The sequence below is a fragment of the Littorina saxatilis genome, linkage group LG2, assembly GCF_037325665.1.
Source record: "Littorina saxatilis isolate snail1 linkage group LG2, US_GU_Lsax_2.0, whole genome shotgun sequence".
In the NCBI taxonomy this organism is placed as follows: Eukaryota; Metazoa; Mollusca; class Gastropoda; order Littorinimorpha; family Littorinidae; genus Littorina; species Littorina saxatilis.
In genome coordinates, this window is record NC_090246.1 from 65,363,955 (window position 1) to 65,386,527 (window position 22,573).

Genomic DNA, 22,573 nt, shown 5'->3' on the forward strand with positions numbered 1-22,573 from the left:
AGTTAAAGGCACAGTAAGCCTCCCGTAAACCATCACAGAGCTCCCCGAGCGTCTAAATACAGTACAAGCATACTTCCATTTGAACGCTCACCGAACGGGAACATCCTGGCTGCTTTCTGTCGAGCGTGAGACATTTTCCAAGAATTTATTTTCGTGGACTTCGCCCTGAAGAACAATGGCGCCTCGTTTTTGCGCTAGACCTAACTTTTAAAATCTAAATAATAAATTGACAGCTTGTTACACAAACATTCTTTAATCATAAAAGAATTCGTTTTTCATCAAGACAAGATCAGAACAATTCGAAGTTGTGAAAGTTTAAAAAAAGAAAAGCCCGGAAGCAGGGTCACGCAAGGGTCGTAGCAGACGACGGCCCGGTTTATCAGTGCAAATCGCCGTTCCTCTCAACAGTCAAAAGCCATCGCTAGAGTTCTTGTGAACCACAGCCGTTTTTTCGTGCATAAAAAACGTGCTATTGTAGATAAGCTCACGTCGAGTCGCATTCAAATGACTAACTATGACGACTGCATTGTGAAAAGGGGGAAAACTGGATCACACGGGTTCACGATGGCTCAGGGGTAAGATAAACCACGCACAAATAAATTCTTTGAAAATTGTTCGCTCTTTACGGAGGGCACCTAGGATGTTCTCAATTGGTGAGTGTTTAAATGAAAGGGTGTTTGTACTGTGTGTAAAAGCCTGACCGTATCTGTGATGGTTTACGGGAGGCTTACTCTGCCTTTAAAGCCTGCAAGGATGTTTCGCGATTTACAAGATGGTCCACACGCGAAGAATGTATCTCTACAGACTGTCCTTCATTGAGCTCAAAGTCGACGTTGCGAAGACTTCGTGAAGTCCTTTTTTCCCGAAAATTCAATGCGAAAGCTTCGTGCATGCACCCAGCTTCGTGAAATACACTTTGCGAAGTCGACATCGCCCACTTAACTTGAGGCTTAACCGAGACAGTACTTACGCCAGCTGCCTCTTGAGTTGGTCAATCTTGAGCATGGCGATGTCCAGTTCGTGCTTGGCTTTCCACAGTTGTGTCTCGCACAGAGGGTCCCGACACTTGTGGTGCCTGTGCATGTCTATGGCCTCCATCACCGACTGCTCAAACGTCAGCGACTGTCCCATACTCTGAGAAAGAAACGGCAACATCAAATTAAGATCTGATTAACAAATGGAAGTCACCACTCTAAATGCATACGACATGTGCAATGGAGTTAGTGAGAGTTATCCGGAACCAGTCTCCTGGCACCTGAGAGAAAACAAGGATTGAAATGAACACGCGTCTTTCAAACTTAACAAACTTGAAGGAATTTATGTGCGTACTTTAGGAGGCTCAATATACCCAGTTGAATCATATTCTACCAAAGAAAATGACCGTGTGTTTACTGGAGCTTAAATATTGACAGTGCTTTGGTAATTTGATTGTAGATTTATATTGTTAAGAAGAAGTTGACAAAAACATGGCTCAATGCGGTCTCTAAAACAGCTTACCATTGCGCATGATCCAATCAATATACCACCTCCAAAAACACTTACCAAACTGACAAGCGAGCAGCAACCGCATTTGTCCCACTTTCGTAACGACTTCCGGCCAAACCGGAAATAGATGTGCTCGAGCATGAGCAGAAGCGTTCCAAGCACAACCCCTCCCCCTAGGAGGATGAAAGCGCTGGTGAAGTTGAGGATGCCCAGGGTGTGACTCGAGGACCCTCGCTGTTGGCTCTTTTTGTGGCAGGCTCCTGCCAGCCAGAACTTCTGAAGGCGTTCAATGTCGCCTGAGGAGGAAAAGATACAGTGGTAAGCGATTTCAATTTCAGAGGTAGATGTGAAACGTCAGGGCAGCGACTGTCAATAATAACTTGGAGGCAAAAAGTATCCTCAGCGGATTATGACTTTATTCAGTTATTCTGCAGAAAAACAGAAATGCTGGAGAAAAACTGTTTGTTTCTGCAGCATTTTTGCATAATGTCATCTTTCGCGAGAGCAACGTTTTTTTTCTGCAGTAAAACAGTTTTACTAGTACTGCAGTTAAATTGAAATCAAGAATGCTGCAGTAAAACGGTGCTGTTGTTTTACTACAGAAAACCTGTTTACACTTTTTTCTTCAGCATTTTGGCATTATTCAGTTATTCTGCAGAAAAACAGAAATGCTGGAGAAAAACTGTCTTTTCTGCAGCATTTCTGCATAATGTCATCTTTCTCCGAAGCAACGGGTTTTTCTGGAGCAAAACATTTTACTGCAGTAAAATTGAAATCAAGAATGCTGCAGTAAAACGGTGCTGTTGTTTTACTGCAGAAAACCTGTTTACACTTTTTCTGCAGCATTTTGTACTGGCTCATTATAATGTTGGAGCACACGAGCCCCCCTCTGTCGAGAGATGGACTCATCCAGAATTACCAATAGTTGTGCGTGACACGAATGTATTTTGTCTGTCTAACTTCCTTTCCGCCGGAAGTTCAAAGTTTCACATTAAACAATGGCACCTGTCAGCAACATTGTCACATTTTCCCAGACGAACGCAGTAGTCCACTCCGTGTTCGATTTGCTTCAGAAATTGTTCACGTTCGGCCGCCATTGTGAAGTTGAATATAATGCCCTTATGCTACACGCCTTCTGATTGGTACACTGCGGAACAAACTATTATACTATCCCAGGGGGCGACGAATACAAACGCTACTTTACAAGGTCGTTCGTTTTTCTCCAGAAAAACTGTCACAGACTATTCTGAAGAAAAAGTTAATCGCAATAATGCTGCAGAAAACCGAGTAAACATTATGCTTCAGAAAAACTGTTTTACTGCAGTAAAAAACGTTGCTTCGGCGAAAGATGACAGTGTACAGAAATGCTGCAGAAAAGACAGTGTTTCTCCAGCATTTCGGTTTTTCTCCAGAATAACTGAATAATGTCATAATCCGCTAAGAGCCAGTACAAAATGGTGCAGAAAAAATGTAAACATGTTTTCTGCAGTCAAACAACAGCACCGTTTTACTGCAGCATTCTTGATTTCAATTTTACTGCAGTAAAATGTCTTGGTGCAGAAAGATGACATTATGAAGAAATGCTGCAGAAAAGAACGGTTTTTCTCCAGCATTTGTCTTTTCTGCAGAATAACTGAATAAAGTCATAATCCGCTAAGGATAAAAAAAGTCCAACAAATGTTTCTTTTGCAACCAAACCTGCTATCGTGATGTCTGAAATTCTGTTCACATACACACACACACACACACACACACACACACACTGACACACGTATACACGCACACTCACACATACACACACACGCACACACACACACACACACACACACACACACACACACACACACACACACACACACACACACACACACACACACACACACACACACTTACTCCATGTATCCCCCAGCACACTCAAAGCCTTACCACTGTCCTGCATGCGTAGCAACACTTCATTGAACTTTTTGATCCATCTGGACTTCTTTGGGAAACCAACGCCGTAACCAGTCTCTGCGTAGCGTTTGCCGACAGACTTCAATTTACAGCCCACGTCTTTCCCAACTGCGTACTCTAGCGTAGTGGCGTCGTAAATGAACGCTTGGATTTTTCTGCAAAGATGAAAGGATAGATGCATGGATGTATGGATGGATGGACGGATGCGGCGTGGGCTGACGAATGGATAAATAGACAGACAGACAGACAGACACTCAGACCCCCATACAGACACACACACACAGACGGATGGATGGACATATAGAAGCAGTCAACGACAAACTGACATAGAACAGCATTGGAACCAGTCGGCCCACCCGCGTTCACGTACGCGTGCCATCCCCATACCTTCCCCCACCCACACACATGTACCGCGCAGGGACAGAAGCGTACTCTCTGCCTGAACTTTCCCACAGTGACAGGCAGATTGACACAGACATCAACAGAAGAGAAATGGGGGTCCTTAACGTCCTCACAGGAAATTTTCCTTTTAGGGACATGAGTTGGTGATACGCTAAAACAAGACATCAACATGCTCCCTGTTACCCTTTTATTTTTTATTGCGTCCCGGTTCTCTCCCTCATGTTTGTATTAATGAAAATAATGCTCTTTCCTCTTCTTCACACGCCCTTCACCACTTCTCTCTCTCTGTCTCTCTATCTCTGCCTGTTCACGTCTCTTAGTTTCTGGAAGACTTGTTTTGTCATCACTGCCTATTGTTTCAGATATCACTCTCTTTTTAACTGACTGATACTTGTTAGAATGTGTGCGTGTGCGTACATACGTGCGTGCGAGTATAAGTGACACTGACGTCTCTGTCTCTGCTTCCCTCCCTACCTGCTACATTTGATTTGTTTCTACCTCTGCCCTCATCTCACCTACCCCCCCCCCCCCCCTATGCCACTATCGACCACACATCTCACCCGCCCAGCCCCACCCCCCGCTATCTTTTCTTGTTATACTCACTGATCTTTGAGGTTTTTGACGGCTTCCTTGACTGTGAGCTGTGGGTATTTCTTCATGTGGACGTAAAGGTCGGGGTGGTTCTTGCGGATATTGGTCTCCGTGGCTCCGTCTGGCATCGTGGCGTATTTGAAGGGAGGGTGACGGTGATGGGGGTTCTTCAACTGTTCAAACAAAGAGAAAGGGTAAAAGAATGAAGACAGGAAGCTCGTTTGACAGATGACGTTATACTTACTTTTACTTCTTCGGCTTAAAAGGAATGACAAAATCCGTACTTTTAACCTCTCAGAAGGTGGGAGTCGTTGTTAAAGACCCAATCCTTCCCGCGTATAAACGTGTCGGGTCACCATGTCAGGTCTGTCCAGGCTTCTTCAGGGGACAGAGTCATCCTTCCACTTGGACACATACTAAAAGTCAACTGCCTGTCTACTTTCTCCACAGGATGGGAACTGTTGATGAATTGATTGTGTAACTGACAGTTGTGGCAATCAGCGAAAGTACTTCATACACACATCCCCGTTTCTCACGAAGACCAGTTTTGTCAGTTCATATCCATCCAAATTGAGGGATGGCCCTTGCCCATGTAAACCTCTAGCCAGATCTGACTTGGTGACCCGAATCATTTACACGGGAAGGGCCGTGCGCTTTAAATGAAAGTCAGAACACTTACTCATAACTTTTCGGATTTGAAAGGGAAAAGAGAGTAATGGGTTTTTGGAATTCTTCAACAGATCAATCAGGACGGAGGAAAAGAGTTGAGGTCGTCAGACAGACAGATGACGCCATACTTACTTCAACTTCCTAGGCTGGGGAGAGAGAGATGGCAGTATACGTACTAGCTTTTACTAACTCATCCACAAAAGGGAAAAGGGCGAAAAAGGGTAAAAAGGGTGTGAGTTCTGAGAATGAAGTGAGAGAGTCCACGAAGATATGCTTGACACGTTACTGCATTTTACTGATTTCCATCGATCTTTTTTTCTCGTCATAAATATTAAAATGAATTAGTTCATTATTAAGAGATATTTATTATTACAATTAAAAGGAAATCTATGTCATACAGTAACGCACGAGACATCATCTACTGAACTTATTCCGCCTGAAAATAATCCTCTTGGAGGACCAAACTGATACGGTGGATTTGTGATTCACATTCTGGACATTACCATTTTCATCATAATTAGCATCACACAGAATAATGCACTGGTCCGCTAAGATTCGAATGCAAAATAACACACACGGGAAAAAGGCTACGAATATATGTATATATATATACTAGAATGAATACCCGCTTCGCCGGGTAGCCGGCTTCGCCGGGAAGAAGTACTTAGAGCCGTACGCCGGCTTCGCCGGGTCCGAACAATGGACCCGCCAAGCTTAGGTCCCTCCCAGATTCGTGGAATGGGAACAGCACGAAAATGATTCAGTGGCCATAATGCCATTCCTGACCATATCGAGTCCCATCCTTGTCGACGAATGTAACCGTGTTAATCACCTTTGGAGGCGAACTCCACTCAAACAGGACTGAGCAAGTTATGGCTTCTCAAAGGAAGGCCAGTACATAAATTTACACAAAAGCCGCCAGACCACATCACAAACAGAACTGAACAATGCACAGGTGTTGCTCACATAGAGACACACACACACACACACACACACACACACACACAAAAACACAGAGAAGCCGTATCTATAGAGAGATAGATGACAGTGTATTTTTCGCGTGGCTATAAATTGATTCGACCTTTGCACTTTTACAGTGAGGATAATTTACGGGTCCAATTTACGTTCTGGACACTGCGTTGACCTTCTAAAAATAGTAACAGTAACAGAACGCCGGGAATATCCGAAGACGCTCCACTCACACTATAGTGCACCATACGAAGGAAGGGAGGTAAACGCTGAAAACCTGGAGAATATGAGAAGATAAGGAAGAGTTACTTATAATGGTGAAATGAACACAAAAACCAAAATCGATTCAGCGCTGCGCGCTGAGAGCACGTGTTGAACTATCTCATCGATGATATTGTGTCCGGGGTGTAGCTGAATACGGTGTCCAAATTTGAAAAAGATCCACCGAGAACTTTGGCTTTGGTGTGTCGGTATGGGGGCCCGGGTAGCTGAGGTGGAACCAAAATAGCTGAGGTGGAACCAAAATCGGTTCAGCGCTGCGCGCTGAGAGCACGTGTTGAAATATCTCATCGATGAGGTTGTGTCCGGGGTCTCTCTGAATAAGCCCACCAAATTTGAAGCAGATCCATCGAGAACTTTGGCCGTGCATGGCGAATACACAAATACACAAATACACAGATACACAGACACACAGACACACAGACACAAGTCGTATATATATATAGATATATATATCGTGTGCAACAGGATTGGCAAATCTATTACTTTGTTCCTCAAATAATAATAATAATAATAAAGTGTATTTATATTGCGCCTATCCCTTACAAAAAACAAAAATATTTGGCTCTAAGCGCATTACAACATGTGTAGAGACTTGGTACAATCAAGTCTGACAAATACAATAACACAATATACAGTCGGTCTCTTAGGTAAAACTGGGAAAAGCAGCTTCGACATTTAAACACTGCTACTAAAAAAATCCTCTAACAATGCATACTGCTTTACAATATGCATTTATGTATAAATATAGTTAAAGAACATCGAGTTAATAGGAATTAAAAAAGGAAATAAAACTATCTAGCGGACGACGAAGAAGAAGAAGAATAAAACTATCAATGTCAATGTATAACAAGTCATTCAACGTAAATGGCCAAAGAACAACAACAAAGCAATGATGAGTTATACTCAATGGCTAATAACGAGGCAGAACTAAATAGTATCGACACAAGATTAAAACAAAACATACTGACAGCCCATTCTAGGTAGCATATACTTTACTGTAACAAGTGCAATGTCTCTAAACTATTCAATGCAAACCATTCCACTACATTTTTTATCCGCTGTAAATGTTAACGGAATTACACTCAAGAGATGTTACCAGACTCGGTGCAAACAGGTCATTTGACACAATCATCGTATAACCAATTGGTCTTTTCGCGTTACTCCCAAGTGCCATGTCAGTGTTGGAATGAGTTGCTTGACCGAATAACTGCAAAACTGATCGGTATTTCTTTTTATTCGAATGGGTCACTGATCGATTGCTTGAAGCCTTGCATGCACTACTGCCTCTCTTCGTTCCTTGCCCCAATCCTTACCCCTTTAAAACGATCCCCTGGCTTTTTCTCACTTCATTAAACTTACCCTCAAATATTGAATGCCTCGTACTATTCTCCCCTTGTGATCATGAAGGCAGCCCAGACACACAAACACACACATATATATATACAGACACACATCCCGCCACCCCCACCCACCACCCCCACCACGACCACCACCACCCCCCCTCCCCCCACACATACTTTATCTCCCTCTCTTCTCCCTCCGTCCTTCCCTCTTTCTCTTCCACACTTGCTTGACAGAACAGCCAACAAAAGACCCTCCAGTCCCTAATGCCAGACAGGTCGTAGTACTCTTCCTTGGTAATCATAAAGGTCACACACACACACACACACACACACACACACACACACACACACACACACACTCACACACACACACCACCACCACCACCACCACCACCCCACTACACGCACACAGTGTAAATCTCTGGCTTCGCACTCTCTCTCTCTCTCTCTCTCTCTCTCTCTCTCTCTCTCTCTCTCTCTCTCTCTCTCTCTCTCTCTCTCTCTCTCTCTCTCTCTCTCTCTCTCTCTCTCTCTCTCTCTCTCTCTCTCTCTCTCTGTCGTCCACTCTTGCTTGACATATCTGCCTACAACTGACCCTCCAGTCCTGAATGTCAGATAAATCGTAGAACTCTTCTTCGGAGATCACGAAGGCAGCGCGGACACGTAGACACACACAGTCACACAGACACACACAACCTTCCTCCCCGACCCCCCCCCCCCCCCTTCCTCTCCTCTTTTTCCCCTCCTCCCTCCCATCCGACCCCCCTCTTCCTCTCTTCCTTTTCCCCTCCTCCCTCCCATCCGACCCCCCTCCCCACCCCCCTAGGCCTTCCACTCTTGCTTGACTTAACTTTCTACAAACTCACCCTCCAGTCCTGAATGCCGGACAGGTCGTAGTACTCTTCCTTGGTGATCATGAAGGCGGCGAGGTTGGCGGTGTAGGAGGCCAGGAAGACCACAGCAAAGAGCGCCCAGATGTTGGCCAGAAAGCGGCTGGACACGCCACGAGGCATGTCGGTGGACACCGCCGCTCCGAACAGCATGGCCCAAATCAGCCAGAAGGAACGGAACAACGAGAACTTGTGCACTGGGAAAGACAGAGAGGTCGATGGTGGTGAGTACTGGGGCTTCAGGTCATTTTTAAGTGTGTGGATTTGATGTAAATGATTGTGATGTTTGGAAAACACTTGTTTTGTTTTTATTATTTGCACGGGCTTTATTGGCTACGAGGAATGGAACGAGAACTTGTGCATCAACAGACAGACAGACAGACAGACAGACAGATATACAGACGGACACCTCTTACCCCCACCCCCCGCCCCCATTCAAATCCATTTCAAAGACAAATCCGAAACTTAACTTCGAGTATAAGTGCATGATACACTGTGACACTCTAAAATCAAATCAGCAAACGAAAATTGAAATTCAAAAAACAATTCAGACACTATGGCTGAACGCTATGTGGCGTGTGTCCTGCTCCAGCGCGCGAAAAAGCGAAAGAAAGACGGATAGCGACAGGGAGAAAAATTCACCACACATCTGCATGGCTCTAAATAAAAACCAAGAAACGCATAAAGAGAGAGAGAGAGAGAGAAAGAGAGATAGAGAGAAAGAGAGAGAGAGAGAGAATTGAATTGAATTGAATTGAACTTTATTTAACAAGGATTAAGATTTAAGGCTACGGCTTTTCTTACAATCTGTCCTTGGGACGCACAGATACACAATGATAAAATTAAAAAATTAAAAATTAAAAAGTTAAGAGAGAGAGAGAGACAGAGAGAGAGAGAGAGAGAGAGAGAGAGAGAGAGAGAGAGAGAGAGAGAGAGAGAGAGAGAGAGAGAGAGTGGGAGAGAGAAAGAGAGTGAGTGAGAGAGAGAGAGAGTGAGCGAGAGACACACACAGACAGAGACAGAGAGAGACAGGGAGACTCTGATACAGAGAGAGATATAGACAGAGAGTCAGAAACAGAGAGACAGAGAGAGACAGAGAGAGAGACAGGGAAAGAGAGACAGAGAGAGAGGGAGGGAGAGAGAGAGAGAGAGAGAGAGAGAGAGAGAGAGAGAGAGAGAGAAAGATAGAGCGAGAGAGAGAGAGAGAGACTGAGAGATAGAGAGAGAAAGATAGAGCGAGTGAGAGAGAGAGAGAGAGAGAGAGAGAGAGAGAGAGAGAGAGAGAGAGAGAGAGACGGAGACAGGGACAGAGAGAAATACAAGTAAGGAGAGAGACAGACGGAGAGAGACAGTGACAGTGACTGAGACAGCGAGATACGGATAGAAGAGACTTTAAACTAATAGACGCTCTTCAGAGACACAGAAAACCGAAATAAAAACCAAGAAATACTATGACAGACCTCTAAGTGGCGTGTGTCCTTGATCCAAGCCGTACGGACTGAGCCACTCAAAGATGAAGATTGAGGCGCCAGTGGCGTGCACGCTGAAAACCAGGATCAGGGTCCAAGACGGGTAGTCGTAAGGCTCTGAAAATTAGAAGCAACGGTCATAATGATAATGTGGGTTGCCAAGCGGTACAGATGCAACCTATTGCGACCTCTTTGGTACCTCAACTAAAAATGCATCCCCGTGTCATTGCATTCACACTTTCTTAGCAAAACAAAGTATTACGAAATTACGAAAGTATTACCCCAACTTTAAAAAAAAAATCATCCCGTGTCATTTAACTGTCTCAGCCGTTTAGGCAATTAACTTGGTTATCTGGCACACATTTAAGATCAAATATTTCTTTCACATGAGCCAGCCATGTGACTGCCGTTTAATCGAGATCCGACAAATTTGATCCGACAAAAACGTGAGGAACCATTAAAAAAAAGATAAAACACTTCTTATTTTTGAATTTTATTGTACTGATTGATATGGCATTTTCTTACTTGGCACACTGTTTTGTGTGGCTGCGTGGCATAATTGATTTCATCTGAACTTCAATTCACTCTGTGGCATTTGCTTATTTTGTTCTCTTTCCATATTTTCATCTCGATCTGCCAGGTGCTCGTTTCATATTCACTCAAATCTGTTTGGCTTTTCGCTTTTTTATGGACTAACGTTTTATTTCTGACAAACATAGTTCACTAAAATGTCAGGCTGCTAAAACTGCGAATATATCATAAATAAAAACAGTATATGACTTCTTTTCTTCTTCTTCTTCTTCTTCTTCTTCTTCTTCTTCTTCTTCTTCTTCTTCTTCTTCTTCTTCTGAGTTAAATAAACAATTAGCCGATAAGGAATCGATGAGACACTTTAATTTTCACGCGGGTTTTGTTAAAGTTCAAATAGTAATTGCATTTAAGAAAACGACAATATCACTGAATGCTGAACGATGCAGGCAAAATCAATAGCAACGCTAATGGGAATGAAAATAACGTGACACGATTCTTTTTCAGTTCAGGGAAACCGGAAAAGAGAAAACTTTTAGAAATTAGATGAAACAAATCTCCTCAACTCCAGCGAAATGAAAAGAGTGTCGCCGTATTCGCCTGCTACGTGTAAAATGATACTCCCTCTTCTTTTGTTGTGTTTGAAAGGGCAAGACAATTTCTAATAATAAATTGTGTTCTGATCTCCTTTTTGCACTTGTTACATTTAGTCAAGTTTTGACTAAGTGTTTTAACATAGAGGGGGAATCGAGACGAGGGTCGTGGTGTATGTGTGTGTGTCTGTCTGTCTGTCTGTGCGTGTGTGTGTGTGTAGAGCGATTCAGACCAAACTACTGGACCGATCTTTATGAAATTTGACATGAGAGTTCCTGGGAATGATATCCCCGGACTGTTTTTTCATGTTTTCGATAAATACTTTTGATGACGTCATATCCGGCTTTTTGTAAAAGTTGAGACGGCACTGTCACACCCTCATTTTTCAATCAAATTGATTGACATTTTTGTAAAGCAATCTTCGACAAAGGCCGGACTTCGGTATTGCATTTCAGCTTGGTGGCTTAAAAATTAATTAATGACTTTGGTCATTAAAAATCTGAAAATTGTAATAATTGTTTTTATATAAAACGATCCAAATTTACGTTCATCTTATTCTACATCATTTCCTGATTCCAAAAACATATAAATATGTTATATTTGGATTAAAAACAAGCTCTGAAAATTAAAAAAATAAAAGTTATGATCAAAATTAAATTTCCGAAATCGATTTAAAAACAATTTAATCTTATTCCTTGTCGATTCCTGATTCCAAAAACATATAGATATGTTTGGATTAAAAACACGCTCAGAAAGTTAAAACGAAGAGAGGTACAGAAAAGCGTGCTATGCAGCACAGCGAAACCACTACCGCGCTGAACAGGCTCGTCAGTTTCACTCCGTTTTGCACAAGCGACGGACTGCGGTCATTGTGAAAAAATGCAGTGCGTTCAGTGTCATTCTGTGAGTTCCACAGCTTGACTAAATCTGCCGTGTGCTGACAAAACCGAGTAAGTCCATTTTTTTCAAAAATGATATTTTTTGTTCATCAAAAAGAAGAAATCAATGCGCATCTTTTGTGTTCATTTCTACTTTTTAAAGTGCTTAGATAAGCAGATATGAACAGGTAAGTCCACAACCAAAAACAACTTTTTAAGTGTGCATTAATGTTTTGACAAAACCAAGAAAGTCCAAGGGTTTCCCAATTTTCGTGTTATGGTAGTTTCAAAATTCTTTCAGACGACTCATACACAAAAAACGTCATTTTAAATTTGGAACTCACAAATGACGTCATTTAAAGTTTAGAACACACAAATGACGTCATTAGATAAGGCGAGACATAATGACGTCACCTTATGACGTTTTATTTCAAACATTTTTCTTCTCTATGATTCTCCTGACGATTCTTGTCTCCCTCTCTCCCTCCCTCCCTCTCTCTTTCTATCCCTCCCTACTTCTCTCGCTATCTCTCTCCCTCTTCCTCCCTCTCTCAATTTCCCTCCCTCCATCATTCTCTCTATCCCCCCTTCCCTTTCGCTCTCTCCTCCTCCCTTTCTTCCCTCATCCATCTCTCCCTACCACCAACAATCGACTTTTCTCTACCTCCCTCCTTCCCTCTCTGTCCCTCCACTCTGTCCCTCCATCCCACTCTCTTTCTCTCACTCCCTCCCCCTCTCTCTCCCTCCTACTCTCTTCTGCCCTCCTTATCTCCCTCCCCCTCTCTCACTCCCTCCCTCCTCTCTCTCTCTCCCTCCATCCCACTATCTCTTTCTCTCCCTCCCTCTTTTCTCTCTCTCCCTACCTCCATCCCTCCCACACTTCCTTTCCCCCCCTCTTCTTCCTCCCTCCCTCCCTCCTCTCTCGCTCCCTCCCTCCTCTCTCTCCCTCCATCCCACTATTTCTTTCCCTCCCTTCCTCCCTCTTCCTCTTCTTTCCTCCCTCCCTCAATCCCACTAAGTCTCTCCCTCCCTCTCTTTCTCTCTCTTCCTTCCCCTCTCCCTTCCTCCTTCCTCTCTCTCCGTCCCTTCCCGCTTCTCTCTCACTCAACCCCTCCTCACCCCTCCCTCTCTCTCCCTCGGCCCATTCCTATATCTCTCTCTTCCTCCCCATTTATCTCTCCCTCCATAGCTCCCCCCCCCCTCACCTTCCCTCTCTTTCTCCCTCTCTCCACCCGTCTTTCCATCACTCTATCTCCCTCCCTCCACCCTCCCTTTATTTCTCTCTCTCCCTCCATCCCTCCCGCTCCCTCTCCACCCCCCCCCCCTGCTTTCTCTCCTCTATCTCACTCTCTCTCACTCCCTGTCTAGTCTCTCCTCCCCCCCCCCCCCCCCCTCTCTCTCTCTCTTTCCATCTTGTGCAAATTCGTAGTGTTATTTTCACTGTTTTGTCATTTCTCTTGACAACACTTTTTCTTCCAAATATTCTGGTAAACAAGTAAGTCCGCGTGCTTAGATCCGCGCATTTTTTGTTAGATCTGATATTGGGGGGAAAAGTGGTAAAACCAAGTAAGTCCACAAAATGCCCAACAAAACCAAAACCATCCATCAGATTATTATAAAAATCGGGTTTTAAACGTAAATTAACGCTATTTATCTAATTATCTCGGTGGTTTGATCTAGATAATCATCACTTTTGAGACATTTTATCAAACAGTAAAAGTCGTTTTTCTCGGAAGTAGCGTCAGTGGACTTACTCGGTTTTGTCAGCACACGGCAGAAATGTAGTAATTTCGCCTTACGCGACTTGTTTTGTTTCTGTGTTTTTCTTTCCTTTTCTCTTTGTCGAATAGTCTGTGTGTGTGTGTGTGTGTGTGTGTGTGTGTGTGTGCGTGTGTGTCTGTGTGTGTGTGTGTGTGCGTGTGCGTGTCTGTGTGTGTGTGTGTGTGTGTGTGTGTGTGTGTGTGTGTGTGTGTGTGTGTGTGTGTGTGTGTGTGTGTGTGTGTGTGTGTGAATGCGTGTGCGCGCGTATGTGCTCATGTTCAAAAGTTCTGTTCCCTGAAGTACCATGCGCCCACTCAGTCCTCTCGCTGACCCACGCTTTTATCGTCGAACCTTCCACAGTTGTTGTTTTTTAATCACAACCAATTTTTGATTTATTTATAATCACTACTTAATGAGGAACGGGGTGTCCTGAGCCTTTTAAAGCCAGCTCTTGTTTCTGTGTATTGCCTCATCATTCTTTGTTTCCCAGTCCACGCAAACACCACTAGGTCGACGTTCCAGTCAATTTTTCGATTTGTCTCTAATTAAACGTTCCATAAACTGACCCTTCTTGTTTATTGTTTCTTTGGCGAGAAAAATACAAGAGGTGATGAGGACAATAACTGTACGCCGCGAAACAAATCAGGAACGGCAAAGCGAAACGAAGAATCACTAAAAATAATAGAGAGAAAAAAATAGAGCTATTATGACAAACGGTAGATTTTTTCCTTCCATTGATCAGTATTTGACTGAAGATTAAAGGGGTACCGAGTGTTTGTGTTTGTGTTTGTGTGTGCATGCGTACGTGCTCATGTTCAAAAGTGTGTATAAGGCAGTATTAGAATTGAACGTATCAAACATATTTAGAACAAACATGAGGACATCTACAAAATAAAATACAATTCTCCTTAGGTTTCAGAAGAAGAAAATGAAACCACGTTTTCGTCGACACTTACTATATATAAATACCGATTTACAAAGTGAATGCGTGGTATTTTAGAATGTAGTTTCTTTGTGATTCGTCAACAACAGCTCTTTCCATAACAAAGAAAAACCAAACAAGCATTGTTTTGTTATTGTTGTGTGTGTGTGGTTTTGATTGTTTGCTTTGTTTCGTGTTGACATTATAGACCTTTTAAATGTCAAGCAAAAATCACGCTTCATTCTTTTTAAAAATCCGACATATGTTCCAAACAATATCTTAACAAATATAACCAGTAAATCTTACATTTTAGAAGGTTTCATTTTATTTATCATATGTTTCAGTTTAAAGACAAAGACTCACACACACTAACAAACTCATACACACACACACACACACACCCTCCACACACACACATACACACACACGCACACATGCACGCACGCACACACACACACACACACACCCACACACGCACATACACACACACACACACACACACACACACGCACGCACGCACGCACACACAAACACGAACACAAACACTCGGTACCCCTTTAATCTTCAGGCAAATACTGATCACTGGAAGGAAAAAATCTACCGTTTGTCATAATAGCTCTATTTTTTTCTCTCTATTATTTTTAGTGATTCTTCGTTTCGCTTTGCCGTTCCTGATTTGTTTCGCGGCGTACAGTTATTGTCCTCCTCACCTCTTGTATTTTTCTCGCCAAAGAAACAATAAACAAGAAGGGTCAGTTTATGGAACGTTTAATTAGAGACAAATCGAAACGTTGACTGGAACGTCGACCTAGTGGTGTTTGCGTGGACTGGGAAACAAATAATGTGAGGCAATACACAGAAACAAGAGCTGGCTTTAAAAGGCTCATGACACCCCGTTCCTCATTAAGTAGTGATTATAAATAAATCAAAAATTGGTTGTGATTAAACAACAACAACTGTGGAAGGTTCGACGATACAAGCGTGGGTCAGCGAGAGGACTGAGTGGGCGCATGGTACTTCAGGGAACAGAACTCCCATACAACAAAGAGGTTGTCCTACTTCGTTTAGATCCCCGATGGCTCACTTGTTACATTAACGTTACACAGTAGAACGTGTGGTAGGTATACATCACCTCTTCCGTCAAAGGTAGGAACCCCCAATTCCAAAGACACACACCTAGTTGCGGCTCAATCGAAACATACCACGGACAGAAGGACAAACTCACAAACAGACGAACAGACAAGAGTAAAACCTATATGTTGACCCCCATTTACGGGGTGTACCCAGGAAGTTAATGTTTGGTATGTGTCCAAGAAGTGGATTGAATGGACTTATTCCAACCTGGGAAGATCTCAAACGACGAGCCGAATTATTTACACGGGACAAACTGTGCCCTGAGTTGTAGCCTACGTGAGTGTCAGTTAGAGTGCCTTGGAGAATGATGAACATGATTATGAGCTTGTGGCGATCATCCCTTTTTGAGGATGAAAGTCGCTTGTTCATTTCAATGCTTGTTATTCTCTCAGGTGCCAGGAGACTGGTTCCGAATAACTCTCACGTACTCTATTACACATGTCGTATGCATTTAGAGCGCTTACTTCCCTTTGATTATCAGGTCGTGTGCCTTGAATAGTATATATATCTGCCTCGGATGTCTTACCCAAGAAAGCCGTGGGCGAGATGGCGCCCTCGCGGATGGCGACCACAATGGTGATGCCTGTCTCCAGGAAGGGCACGGAGAAGTCGATGACCTCCTCCCGCTCTGGCGTGATTGCCATGGCGGCCACAGCCACGTCAGCCTCCTCCTTCAACACCGCACCCACCAGGCCTGTCCACTCCGTGTTGTTGGTGTGCTGGACAACATCAAATAACAAAGATGGATCTATTGTACGTTAACAAATATAGTGTCACTCTCCCAACAGTTCCTCGTTGTCTTGTCTGTTTGTATTCATGTTTTGTTGTTCGCCTGTTTGTTTGTTTGCTGTTTGATAATTTTTTTGGGGGGAAAGGGGGGAGGGGAGCCGGGGGATCGAGTTATGGGGGAAGCAGGGAATGCCGGGGGCGGGGGTGGTTGGTTGGGTCCTTCGGTTAACCGTGTGAAAAAGGCAGTTACGAAAACAACAAAAAAAGTTCTAATCGAATTTAAAAAGTTAAAAACAAAACAAACAAAAACACACGTGTTTTGTCTTTGACACTTGCCATCCTTCCATCATGGAAACCAGTAACTGATTGAAACTGATTGTGTTCTTTATCCTCAGATTTGTATTTGGTTGGCCCTCCACATCAAAGACTGCTCGGTCGACGTCTTTGTGACTGTTTCACGTCTAAATATAATAACACTATTCTTTTCTTTTTTTGTTTTTATGATAAATGAACGAAAAACTATACAATGCCAATGATAACAGTTTATGACTCGAGAGACATAATATAAAGATACCATAACTGACTCACGTCGACAGCAGACCCGTATCCACCCGACTCCATTTCAAAGAGAGTGTAGTTGAAGTTGAGTTCTTTGCTTAATCTGTCCAGAATGTCGATGCTCAGCCCGGAGCAACACTTCTCAACTGGCGGCAAACCTACTTTCCTGAGCATTCAAAGACAGACAAAATCCGGTTATTCATAGGGATACCCGCACGTATTGAACAGTTTGTGTTGCAACTGAGTCAAGCTAGGAAATAAAACACATCTTCTTCTTCTTCTTCTGCGTTCGTGGGCTGAAACTCCCACGTACACTCGTGTTTTTGCACGAGTGGAATTTTACGTGTATGACCGTTTTTACCACGCCATTTAGGCAGCCATACGCCGCTTTCGGAGGAAGCATCCTGGGTATTTTCGTGTTTCTATAACCCACCGAACTCTGACATGGATTACAGGATCTTTTCCGTGCGCACTTGGTCTTGTGTTTGCGTGTACACACGAAGGGGGATAAGCCACTAGCAGATCTGCACATAAGTTGACCTGGGAGATCGGAAAAATCTCCACACTTAACCCACCAGGCGGCCGCAGCCGAGATTCGAACCCTCGACCTTCCGATTAAGAGGCCGACGTCTTACCACCCCGCCACAGCGCCCGTCAAGAAAACACATCAAAAACACACACACACACACACACACACACACACACACACACACACACACACACACACACACACACACACACACACACACACACATACACACACATTAATATCTACTGTTCATATTATGATGTTCATCTCGTTCGTACACCTCTACTGTACGTGTTATCATGTTAATATCGTGTGTACACCTCTACTGTACCTGTTGTCTTTTGTATATATATTGTGTGTACACCACTACTGTACCTGCTATCATTTTAATATCGTGTGTACAGCTCCACTGTGTCTGTTATCATTTCAATATTGCGTGTACACCTCTACTGTACCTGTTATCGTTTGCATCCTGTTTGTACACCATGCAGATGTTGGTATGTACATCGCATTCCCAGCTCTTCCCAATGCGCCTGAACCTCGCACTAAAATTGTTAAATCTTCAGACCTACGAAAATCGTCAAACCTAGAGGAACCTCAAACCCAGAGCACTCCCCTATTGTAACTATGATCATTGTAATATTGTGTGTACACCTCTACTGTGTCTGTTATCGTTTGCATCTATCGTTATCGTTTATAAGTCTTCAGACCTACAAACATTCAGGATACTCAAACCAGAGCCGCCATCTCCTATTGTACCTATAATAATGTTAATATTGTGTGTACACCTCTATGGTACCTGTTATCGTTTGCATCTCGTTCATACGCTATGCATATGATGGCATATACGTCGCATTCCCCGCTCTTCCCGCACTTAAATCGTTAAATCTTCAGAGCCCTGTTGTATTGTACCTATGATCATTCTAATATTGTATGTACACCTCTTCTGTACCTGTTATCATTTTCATCTCGTTCGTACACCATGCATGTGTTGGCATGTACGTCGCACTCCCCGCTCGCCAAGAAAGGTTTGTACGTGACGTGCGGCTCCTCGATGTAGGTGGCGACCTTGAGGTGGTACGTCTCCGGCACGCCTTTGGGCGGGAAGGACGAGTTCCCGGGCCACACGATCTGCATCACCTTCAGCTTTTCACCATCCCACTGCGCCACCTGTTGGAGAAACACGCACAGGTTGTAAGAGAGAGAGAGAGAGAGAGAGAGAGAGAGAGAGAGAGAGAGAGAGAGAGAGAGAGAGAGAGAGAGAGAGAGAGAGAGAGAGAGAGCGAGAGAGAGAGACTGAGAGAGAGAGACTGAGAGAGAGACTGAGAGAGAGAGAGAGAGAGAGAGAGAGAGAGAGAGTGAGAGAGAGAGAGAGAGAGAGAGAGAGAGAGAGAGAGAGAGAGAGAGAACGAACGAACGAACGAACGAACGAACTTTATTACTCAAGGATGGAGATTTTAGGCTGACGCTTAGTCTTACAATCTGTCCCTGCTAAACTAAGACATACAAATAGAGACAATAAAAGGACAATCATTAATCACAATCATACAGTATTACAAACTACAACATTACCTATACGAATACATAATGCACAACAGAACATTTAAATTACATGTCTGTTAATAAAATACAAAGGAAAAGAAAAGTCGGGGTCCTGATTTGGCCTATTATGGTCCGCTGGACCCGAAAAGCAACAGCTAACTAACTAACTAAGAGAAAAGTCGACTCGCACACACACGCGCGCCGTATGCCTGCAATCACGCTCGCACACAATCCAACACACACTCGCACACCCCGCCTCCCCTTCACAAACACACACCAGCACACACACACACACACACACACACACACACACACACACACACACACACATACACACACACACACACACACACACACACACACACACACACACACACACACGTACACACAACCTCATCATCATCCTCATCATCATCATCATCATTATCTTCGTCAACATTATTATCATCATCATCATTTGGCTGAACAAAATGTACAGAGGTTATGATAGTGATGCATTCTTGCTTCTGGTGATTAAATAAAATAAGAACAGCTTCAGATTGTGACTGGTCGTGACAATAGATATTTGCGAAGATGCGATTTGAAGTGTTTAATCGTGCTTGACCCCTTTATCTCGCATGGTAGCGAATTCCAAATAGTTGAGCCCGAAAACGCTAAACTGGTTTTGTATAAATCAATACGGGGTAGTGGGGAAATTAATTTGTTAGAGCCATATCTGTCTCATGCTTTCTGAAATAATGATCGCATGTACTGTGGGATCTCGTTTATTTGTACCTTAAACATTAAAATCGCTTTATTAAATAATAACTGATCATTAAGTGATACAAAATTAAGGCTGCTAAGCTTTTGATCTGTTGATGTTTGCGGACCCGGCATGATAAGTTTAGCTGCGCGACGGTGAAGAGAATTGACTTTTTTCAAGTGAACATCGCTACAACCATCCCAAAGTGTAGATGCATAATTCAGATGAGGTAAAATATGACCAAAATAAAACAACTTGAGTGCTGAGGTATCAGCATAATGCTTTAATTTGGAGAGAAGGAACACATTTTTAGATAAGTTTTTGGTAAGGCCTAAAAAAACAATAGGTGTGGTTACGGTAACCCGACCTACCCTATTTTTAGGGGCCGACCCTATAACTTTTTATTACATTTGTCAAAAAAAAACCAAAAAAAAACAACCGAGTGCAGAAAACGCAATGAAAGCGAAATTGCCCGAGTCGCACACTTATTTCCCTGTCAAGTAGGTTTAATTTGTACACATTAGAAAAAAAAAGAAAAAAAAAGTGATTGCCTACCTTCCTACCCTATTTGTTTTGGCTATGTTACCGTAACCACACCTATTTTTTTTTTGGCCTAACACGGTTGAGGTGGGACTGCCACATTAATTCAGCGTCTATTGTGACCCCAAGAACACGATGGCTGGTTACTTGCTCAATGGGTGACTCATTTAAACTTAGATGAAGATTCAGAGGAGCGAGTTGCTGTTTCTGTCGCGTTGTGATCACCATGCATTTAGTTTTGCCTGGGTGTATAATCATTGAGTTTTGTTAACAATATGTTGTTCAAACTCGTTTGAAGAGAGGTTTCAATAGACTGTAAACTTTTACCGGACGTGTACAGAGACGAGTCGTCTGCGAAAAGGTCATTAATAACCGTCTTGTCTGATATATAGAGTGGTAGATGGTTAATATAAATGCAAAATAAAAGTGGGCCCAAAACTGATCCTTGTGGGACGCCGTACTTTACCCCTCCTATCGCAGAACGGTTACCGTTCAGGGAAACAAACTGCGTTCTGTCCGCTAGATAAGAACGAAAAAATTGTAGGATGCGTCACCTAAATAACAAGATATTTTTTTAACAGAATTGTATGATCAACTATATCAAACGCTTTCTTAAAATAAAGGAAGACGGCGCCGACTGTTTCCGAATGGTTAATGGCAGAGAGCCATGTATCGCATAGTTTAACGAGAGCTGTGTGACACGAATGCTTGGGGCGAAATCCTGATTGAGATGAAGCGAAAATACCACGGCTTTCCATGTGCAGAAGCAAGCACTTGTGTACATGTTTTTCTAATGGTTTTGACAGAACGGACAATAGCGAAATTGGCCTAAAATTGTTGATGTCGGTTAAGTCTTTTGTTTTGGGAAGTGGAATTACTTTAGCGGTTTTAAATATTTCTGGAAACACATTTCGGTCAATACATAAGTTGTAAGCATACATAATTGGCTCAACAAGAAAGGGTAACGCTAATTTGAGTAAGAAAGCAGGTAAGTTATCGGGTCCCATTGACTTTTTATTACTCAAGTCAGTTATTAATCGCCCGACTTCGTGGACTGCACAATGAGTGGGATGTTAAAAGGTTTGACTTCTTTTAAATTGGCCTGGCAAAATAATTGAAGAAATTGTGGGCATTCATACTCCCTTTTGTCATTTTCCCTATAGGTAGACTCTAAAAGCTTACTAGGAAGAAATAAAAATAATCATTAAAGGCACTGGGTGAAATACCAACCGAGGATGAATGTTGTCGAGTTTTTATGTTGCAGTTGCAGAGAGAGAGAGAGAGAGAGAGAGAGAGAGAGAGAGAGAGAGAGAGAGAGAGAGAGAGAGAGAGAGAGAGAGAGAGAGAGAGAGAGAGAGAGAGAGAGAGAGAAAGAGAGAGAGAAAGAGAAAGAGAGAGAGAGAGAGAGATAGAGAGAGAGAGATAGAGAGAGAGAGAGAGAGAGAGAGAGAGAGAGAGAGAGAGAGAGAGAGAAAGAGAGAGAGAGCGAGGAGGGCAGATAGGTGCTGTACCGTATAATAAAATGAAAGACGCAAAAGCTGTAGAGTTGATGGATAGAAAATAATTTCATAAAAATTACAGACAGATGAAAACAACAAAATAATCCATCGGCGTCTCGAGACAAAATCAGCAGAAAACCAGACCGTCCAGATACGCAAAATGGATTGATGAATTGCAGACACGTCGGAGCATGAAATATTAAAATAGATTGCATAGGGAACAGGATCGACAACGTTGCCTCCAACGTTTGAAACATCTTCCTCGATCTGTTTTCTTCTTTAATATTTTTGTGATGGGTTGGAAAGTGTGGTTGAAAAGCGTGACGTAAAGGTTAATAGCATCCTGGCAGAGATCACTGAAACTAAGCAGACCGTGAGTCCGGCTCTGGCTGTGGGGTCTATGTGGGGAGAAGAGTTTTCCAACGCCCCCACCCCCATCCCCCGCCCACCATAACCTTCGACCCTTCGCTCCCCCTTTCCATCCTACCCTGATTCTCCTTTCTCGCCTCACACCCTTCCAACCTCAGCTTTACCGATATAGTGTGTTTCCAATGATCAGAGATA

At 43.1% G+C, this 22,573-nt stretch overlaps 1 protein-coding gene across 1 annotated transcript in view; it reads right to left on the reverse strand.

Moving 5' to 3' along the window:
* Positions 1-22,573, reverse strand: part of LOC138959548 (uncharacterized) — a gene marked incomplete in the record, with an annotated part of 76,873 nt that overhangs the window by 4,472 nt on the left and 49,828 nt on the right. The window contains 9 exon segments of the mRNA XM_070331069.1: positions 971-1,134; positions 1,543-1,781; positions 3,412-3,593; positions 4,444-4,604; positions 8,561-8,781; positions 10,045-10,170; positions 16,397-16,589; positions 17,188-17,323; positions 18,639-18,856. Of these exon segments, the coding sequence (XP_070187170.1) occupies positions 971-1,134; positions 1,543-1,781; positions 3,412-3,593; positions 4,444-4,604; positions 8,561-8,781; positions 10,045-10,170; positions 16,397-16,589; positions 17,188-17,323; positions 18,639-18,856 (1,640 nt within the window).